Source organism: Callithrix jacchus, chromosome 6, assembly GCF_049354715.1.
Source record: "Callithrix jacchus isolate 240 chromosome 6, calJac240_pri, whole genome shotgun sequence".
NCBI lineage: Eukaryota > Metazoa > Chordata > Mammalia > Primates > Cebidae > Callithrix > Callithrix jacchus.
Window position 1 is genome coordinate 3,255,960 of NC_133507.1, and position 8,301 is coordinate 3,264,260.

At 50.9% G+C, this 8,301-nt stretch overlaps 1 protein-coding gene across 5 annotated transcripts in view; it reads right to left on the reverse strand.

Annotated features, from left to right (window-relative positions):
- GABRG3 (gamma-aminobutyric acid type A receptor subunit gamma3) overlaps positions 1-6,631 on the reverse strand; it is a 530,709-nt gene extending 524,078 nt beyond the window's left edge. For 3 of the 5 annotated variants that reach the window (XM_078375676.1, XM_078375675.1, XM_035306449.3), the window contains exon 1: positions 6,465-6,631. In XM_078375676.1, the coding sequence (XP_078231802.1) occupies positions 6,465-6,616 (152 nt within the window). In that variant the 5' untranslated portion in view covers positions 6,617-6,631. Of the gene's footprint in view, positions 1-5,680; positions 6,055-6,464 lie in introns of those variants that run through there. The other 2 variants (XM_008998270.5, XM_017973235.4) reach the window with 1 other exon arrangement.
- Positions 6,632-8,301: the final 1,670 nt, after the last annotated feature.

Sequence of the window (8,301 nt, forward strand, 5' to 3'; positions counted from 1 at the left end):
AATGCGACACGTAAGTTGCAGCGACGGCTCTAGGAAGAGCCTTAAGTGTGTCCTATCCAAGTACCACGAAATGGGTGGTAGTCTTCAGTACCCACAGCCCAACTACACATGAAACTGAGAAAAAAATTTTTTTTTTTTTTTTTTTTGAGACAGAGTTTCGCTCTTGTTAACCAGGCTGGAGTGCAATGGCGTGATCTCGGCTCACCGCAACCTCCGCCTCCTGGGTTCAAGGCAATTCTCCTGCCTCAGCCTTGTAGCTGGGATTAGGTACGCGCCACCATGCCCAGCTAATTTTTGTATTTTTAGTAGAGACGGGGTTTCACCATGTTGACCAGGATGGTCTCGATCTCTTGACCTTGTGAGCCATCGGCCTCAGCCTCAAAGTGCTGGGATTACAGGTGTGAGCCACCGCGCCCGGCTGAAACTGCGAAAAAAATTTTTAAAAAAGAAACACAAAATAGGAATAATTCCACAAGGAGAATGCTACTACTATTAACATGGCATGTTTTTATTAGATGCCAGAAGACCATCCCCCATCCCAGCTAAACTACAATGTGAGAGGTAAACAGTATCAGCGGGCCAACAGCCCTCCTGGACACACCCCGAGAGCCTCTGAGGGTCAGGGCACAAACCTAGTGGTTTTCCATATGGCGACTGTATCGTGTTCTTTCCACCCCTTATCCCAAGACCTCATTTTAGTTGAAGGTGAGATTAGCTTTTGCCGAGTGAACTCATTCAAAATAGTTCAGTCTGACTCTGTGCTTTGAGGCGGGAACTGGGGGGCTAGGCTCTCGGGCATTATGAGAGGGTCTGCTTTGCCAGCAGGTTGGGGGCAAGGGCAGAGATGTCCACTGGTGGCTGGTGGAGGCCACTTACACGCCTCAGTGAACACAAACTGATTCATCTCCTGCACAGCAGGCTAACACAGACATGAGGAGCTCAGCTTTCCAATATGAATTCAACATTCTGGCTTCTCAGTAAATGAGTCCCAGGAAGTGCCTGGCCATCTCTGAGCTTTGTGCGGGGAGAAGCTGGATAGCCTCCTCTCCTGGGTGACACTCACCAACAGGAGGACCTGAATGCAGAGGCCTCAGGATGGCCGGCTACTTTCCCTTTGGTTTGGTTCTGCAGTTTTGGGTTTTTGAAACAATTTTGGTTTTTGTTTGTTTGTTTGTTTATTTCTGAGACGGAGTTTCGCTCTTGTTACCCAGGCTGGAGAGCAATGGCGCGATCTCGGCTCACCGCAACCTCTGTCTCCTGGGTTCAGGCAATTCTCCTGCCTCAGCCTCCCGAGTTGCTGGGACTACAGGTGCGCACCACCATGCCCAGCTAATTTTTTGTATATTTAGTAGAGACGGGGTTTCACCATGTTGACCAGGATGGTCTCGATCTCTTGACCTCCTGATCCACCCGTCTCAGCCTCCCGAAGTGCTGGGATTATAAGCGTGAGCCACCGCACCCGGCCACAATTTTGGTTTATAATTGACACACACTTGTACTCGACAAGCTGGTTTTCTCAATGAGTGAGGCCGTCTCAACACCACACTTATTTGGGCTTGAAGAGCAGTCTCTTTCTGCCTTAAAGCAGCATTTCCAGGCAGACTACCACCGACCCCAGCAAGAAAACCTGTGAAGCAAACTAACCTTTTCCCGTTTGTCAGCGTGCAGGCCTTAATGACTTTTTCTTCACAGAAGAGAATAATAAAAAGAACCGAAAATGGCACAGAGGCAGATTTGTCCTGACTAGAAATGAGCCCCTTTCTGTTCAGCTTCCCAGATGGGAGCCAGAACGCCAGTGTAACGTCAGGACACGTGTGCTCTGGGATGCAAGTTTCTTGAACTGAATTTTGAGAATTGTTTTAATTATCTATAATTAACAAGAAGTTAATTAAAAGAATAAAAACTTTCACGTTCTTTCCACTTAATTTAGGTCTTCATATCTATGACATGTATGCTTATGTAATATAAACACAAGTGTTAACTAGACGTAACATAGACTAGAGCGCTGGCCAGACAGTCTAAACCTGGATGGACAAACCAACGAGAGACCGTGAGGGTGATTATACGGCATATGTCTCACAGAACACCTTCCCCACTTACCTTTTTCCTAGGCTGATCTTAAACTGTAATTCTATTTCTTTAGTACCTATTGGTTAGAAGGTTAAATCATCCACAGAAACTATAAATTGCTGTTGATTTTTATGCACATTGAATATTCACGATCAACATAATTTTTAAATGTGGGACACATATTCAGTAAGGAATATGCTGCATTTCATTATTTATAAAAGTGAACATTTACAACTAATACTACAAAATTTTAAATGTTACTCTAAAATACTTTATGTCATCCAGATGGGCATGGTGGCTCACTCCTGTAATCCCAACACTTTGGGAGGCTGAGGCAGGTTGATCACCTGAGGTCAGGAGTTCAAGACCAGCCTGGCCAGCATGGTGAAACCCTGTCTCTACTAAAAATACAAAAAATTAGCCAGGCGAGGTGGTACATGCCTGTAGTCCTGGCTACTTGGGGGGCTGAGGCAGAATGAGGCAGCAGAACCCAGGAGACAAAGGTTGCAGTGAGCTGAGACGGTGCCACTGCACTCCAGCCTGGGCAACAAAGCGAGACTCCATCTCAAATAATAATAATAAATTTAAAAAATAAAATATTTTATGTCATCAGGAGTATTACCATGTTAATTTTATCATCCCGCAAACATTTTTTAAAACTTAAAGAGCAGGTTGAAGCATATGGATACCTGGGAATCAAGCACTGCCCATGGGACAGGGCAAGGGTATCTGGGGCAATGAGGAGAGGCCAGCAGCTCATTTCAGCAGAATCAGGCACGCCATGCTCAGAACAGTTGGTGACTCAGCCCAGGTGCCTTCCTCCTTCCCTCTGCTGTCTCTGTCTGTCCTCCCGCTTCTTCCTGTCCCCTCCCGTTCTCTTCCCCTCTCTCACTCCGACCACCGCAGAGCCAGACCAGTGTCTCCACGCTGTTATTGTGTATGGCCCCGATCATCACATACACGCAAACCGAGCACAGTCACCAGCTTTTCTTCATTCTCTAATTTTTAAAATTACTTCCAGCTACTTCAGTAACAGGTATTCTAATAAGCCCAATTCTCCCTCTAGCGGTGATGAGAGGGTTTTCCTGAAATTGCAAGAGCTTCCTCCTCACAGGCCAGGACAGGTGGCAGTGAAGGCCACCAAGAAAAAGAAAGCGGGAGCGTCCTCTCCCACCCCTTTGGGAGGCGTATCAGGACCGGGGCTGTGCAGCCTGGCTGAGTGGGCAGTGGGCAGAGTGAGGCCCAGATGCTCTAGGTCCCTGGGATGTGAACCCTTCTCCCTCAAATCCTGAAAATGAAACAGAACCCTCACAGTGCTAGTGCCAGACCGCCGGGCCCAGGGGAGAATTCCTGCTATCCCAGGGGACCCATTAGCATGTGGGTAATAGAGATATTCTCTTTTCCCTGAATTCTGAGTGAGTTACACGTCATCTCTATGAGCACTGTGACTTGTATTGCCGGGCCCTAAACACCATTACTGCAATTAGCTTTCTCTTAAGAATAAATCACGGATATACTGACATTGTGAAACGGCAAGTCACCCTCAGATGTTATTTTCATGTCTTACACCTTCACTTAAAGCAGAGGACACAGAAAAAGTCTGCGGGATTTTTAAACATTAAAAGGAGTTCCTGAACCTCAGAAAGCAGTGAAGGCATCCCCCGTTCTGGGGAGCTCTGAACCATCACCAGAAAGCACAGCCACCAGACCTTACCCAAGGAACTTCCACCACGGGAAGGCCCTCAGTGCAAATGAGAATCCCGTGAATTCGTAACGGTTCTGAAAGATGACACTGGACCTCAGACTATTCCACATGTCTGTAAAACCCATTCAAAGAACAAAGACACTCAAAGAAGAGGCATTCAGAAATAAAGTTAGTATAAAATTTGGATTTTTTTTAACTGATATGCAAGCCCCATTATGAAACCAGGGAACCAACCCAAATAGAGAACATATGAAAATCATTACGTCTGACTTAGTGGAATGGAAAGATGAAGAATCCCAAGAGACTCTGTGTATATTTGGGAAGGTCCAGAAACCAGACTGTTTCAAGGCAGAGGCTAAGGTATCTTTCTACTAAGCACATGCAGCAGTGAGGACAGCAGGCAGGGTTTCTTCTAGAAAGGTAAGATTTCGGAGATCCAAACAGCTGATTACCTAACCCTGAACAGCTGGTCACTCGTTTGAGTTGGTGGCAATAGAAAGGTGGCAGAGATGTGACTGCCGGCCTCAGCGTTATGCCCGGTGCTGTCTGCCTCCCTTTCCACCTCTAAACAGAGATACAATCAAGAAGAAGCCACCTCAGAACGCATCTTTCCATTTTTCCCCAGCTGTCTCGACACAGTAACTTCAGCTGAAAGGCCCAAGGAGCGCTCTGCCTCGTGGAAAGAGTTGCCTGTGAGTCACAGGTGGACTTGGTTTCCACATTCAACTCAGCAAAGAGGAGAGCGAAAGGGGGAGGGCTGCGGCTTCCTTCCTCGGGGTAAGCACCTCTGCCCAGTTCAGGAGAACTGGGGGTCCCTGAATGTTTGGTAGGGTTTATTCATGTGTCTTCCTAGCCCCTTGGTAGTTCTTAAACATGAATGGAAAGGCAAGGCCTCCTGGCATTGCCTCCTGATGGTGGCCAGGCTGTGCCCGAAAGGATGCCCTCTGTTTCTCCGGCTCCCAAACCCAGAAAACAGAGAAGTGTCTAAACAACAGGGTTTGGGGTACACAGGCACGCTGAGCCTCTTAGGGTGGGGAAAGAAGGAGGGGCCAGACACTGGTCCGATTTTCAAATCACAGGGCAGTCTGCAGGCTCTAGCCAGAGAGAACTAAAGAAACTAAACCCAGAACCTCCAGCTGTGTTCACAGCAACAGGGGTTAACCCCTCGGGTCCACTCTCCTCCTACCCTCATGCGCCCTCCTCATCTCCTCATCTCTTCGGAGTGATTCCAAGCTCGAATTAGCCGGTTGGTGTTCTGGGAGGAAGGCTGCGGAATTTATGGTGAGATAATTTCTCACTTTACCAGGCAGAAGCCTGGTTATCCGTCTCAACATGCGTGCTTTATGGGGGTGGCAGTGCGTGTGTCCCCGTGTGTGAAAGTGGCTGATCTGGAAGGTGTGTGTGTGTGTTTGCAGGACCTGGGAGGAGAGTCCTCTCCGACAAACAGGGCTTTCTGCTGCCCACCTGGTTCCAATCCTCCCGCACCTGCCTCCAATTCATTAGCTCTTTCCCACCTGGTCTAAACTGGGCAGCTACAACCACGGGTCCCGGGTCTTTGGAAATTTCAGAGCGATGGAAATGACGGAATTTCAGCCAAAGTGTGTGTGTGTGTGTGTCCCCTTGAAAAAACCGCGGTGGGAAGGAGGGGTAGGTAAGGAGCCAGAAATGGCCTCTGCCCCCTGATCCTGGTGTTTAAAACCACCGGATCCTAAAAGCGTCAGGACACAGCCCATCCGAGCCCCCACAGTCCCGGCTGCAGAGAACGCAGACGGCCGTGTCCCGGCAGCCGGGACAGGTGAGGCGCGGGCCGACTTCCCGTCCCCTCCCGGCCGCCGACGGGGCGCGCCCCCCACCCGTGCCCAGGTCGGGGCCTCCGGGGACGCGGCCCCCGCGCCGCTCACTTACCGCGCGTGCAAGCCCGAGAACAGGCAGAGGAGGAGCAGCAGCTTCGGGGCCATGGTGCGCTGCAGCTCGGGGCGCGGTTCCTCCAGCGCCGACCCGGTCCCCGCCGGCCCCTTCCCCCGGCCTGCGAGGCCGCTGCTGGGCGCGGCGGGCGGGACAGGTGTCTGCTCCGGCGCTGGCCGCGCCCCCGCGGGCGCACGCGGGACGCACCCGGGACGCCGGGACACCGCGGCGCGCCGCCCTCCTCCGCCCGCGCACTGGCGCCGGTGCGCGCAGCCGGGTGGCTGGAGAGCGGGGCGCGGGGACCCCCTGGCGCGGCCGCCGGGGCCGGGGCTGCGCGCGGGGTGCGGTGGCCGCGCTGGGAGGCGGGGGCAGCCGGCGGCCGTTCTCTGGCGGCGCCTCCGAGGCGGTCCCGGCGGGGAGGAGTTTCCCCAATTACACGCCTGACGACGCGCAGGGCGAGGAAGGCGCGGTTTAAGTGGACTCGGAGTTTGAGGCCGGGAAGGGGGCGGAGCTCCGAGGGGGAGGGGAGCCCGAAGAGGGTCCGCGGGGCCCGCCCCTGAGCGCGAGCCGCGGTCCGCCTCCCCCGGCCGTTTCCACCCGCGCAGGTGCCCCCGGCGCTCCCTGACCTCCGCGGCCCGCGCTTCCTTCGCGCTCCTCCTGCCAGGTCGGCTGAACTCCTAGGCACTGGGCTTCTGTGCTTGGAAAGGTGGCTTTCGGGGGGGAATATTTGGAAAAAAACACCCCAGATTTACGCCTTTCTTACGGAAAAGAGAGTAACACATACCAGTAATCAGTAGAGGTGGAAGGAAACGGTGAGGTAGGAGCCTGAAGACCCCAAGGCAAGAAGCCAAAGACGTTCCGTTTGCTGGAAGCGTGAGGTGCGCTTCGTTCCATGTTCCAAAGACGGAAAATGGCATTTACGCCTTCACTCGTCATAATCGTTCGGAAAGTGAGTCTTGCACCATGTCAATATTGCAATCTCAACACTGTAGTAAATCCACCAGGAATTTCAGATTTCAGTCACCCCCGAAATGTTCTTAGAAAATATTTTATACTTATAACTGCTATCCCATAGAATTATGTAAGGGTGATCACTGTTTCTTTAATATTGTCAAATAGCTTTGATCGGCCAGGCACAGTGGCGCACGCCGTTAAGTCCAGCACTTTGAAAGGCCGAGGCAGGCAGATCACTTGAGCCCAGGAGTTTGAGACCAGCGTGGGCAATGTGCAAAACACCTGTCTCTACAAAAAAATACAAAACAATTAGCTGGGCACGGTGGCATGGGCTTGTATTCCTCTGGGGTGCTCCTCCTCTTTTCTGGATAGGCATGAAGTGGAGGGGAGTGCAGTTGTGGATGACAATATTGTTTTTTAACAATGGAGCTGTCACCTCCCTGGCATTGCCAGCTTCCTGTCTCTGTGAGGTGCTGAACTCGCCCTGCTCCCCGCTTTCCAGGACTCTTTCTGGCACTCTCATCCTCCTCTGTGTGCACATGTCGCACCAAGGTCCCCTCTTTCATGAAGACTCTGACACTCCTGAATTCTTCCACCTCCAACGCCTTTACCACTTCTTTACACTCCAGGGGAACGTGAGCCTTTGTCATGCTCTGCCCTAATCTCTAATTTTCTGTAACAAAATCTGAGCACTTACAATGAGAACACACGGACACAGGGAGAGGAACGTCACACACTGGGGCCTGGGGACTGGGGGGCTAGGGGAGGAATAGCATTAGGAGAAATACCTAATGTAGATGATGAGGCGTTGGTTACAGCAAACCACCATGGCACGTGTATTGTATACCTATGTAACAAACCTGCATGTTCTGCACATGTACCCCAGAACTTAAGAGTATAATAAATAAATATCAATTAGATGATGATTTATTGTTCCTTCATTGCTTGTAGAAATATGTCATCTCCACATATTACTATAAGCAATGAAGGAACAATACGTATATTCTGTATGAGCTCTAAGCTCCACATAGAGTCTGGCTCTGTCACCCAGCTGGCGTGCAATGGCGTCATCTCGGCTCACTGCAACCTCCGCCTACTGGGTTCAAGTGATTTTCCTGCCTCGGCCTCTCAAGTAGCTGGGATTACAGGCGTGCACCACCACACCTCACTAATTTTTGTATTTTTAGAAGAGATGGAGTTTCACCATGTTGGCCAGGCTGGTCTGGAACTTCTGACCGCAAGTGATCCTCCCGCCTTAGCCTCCCAAAATGCTGAGATTACAGGCATGAGCCACCATACCCAAATGTGCCACAGATACAAACAATTCTTCTGCGCCTCCCTTCTTAACACAGTGACAGGAACATAAGAATAACCATCAGACATTGATCATGTAAGAGGGGCCAGGGCCAAGAAGGCTTTTACATTGATCAAATCGTTTTAACTCTCACGGCATTTTTCCATTTTGCATATAGAAAAAAAGAACAGAGAAGTTAAGTCGCTTCCCCCAAGATCACACAGCTAGTAGGCTGAGGACAGGGGTTAAAGGCCAGGCAGCTGACTCCAGTGTTCCAGGGGTAATCAGTGTATGCCACCTGCCTGAGTAGGAGCTCAGCAGACATTTGCTGTTTGGCTATTTGGTGAACGTTTTGGACTCCTCACCATATTAT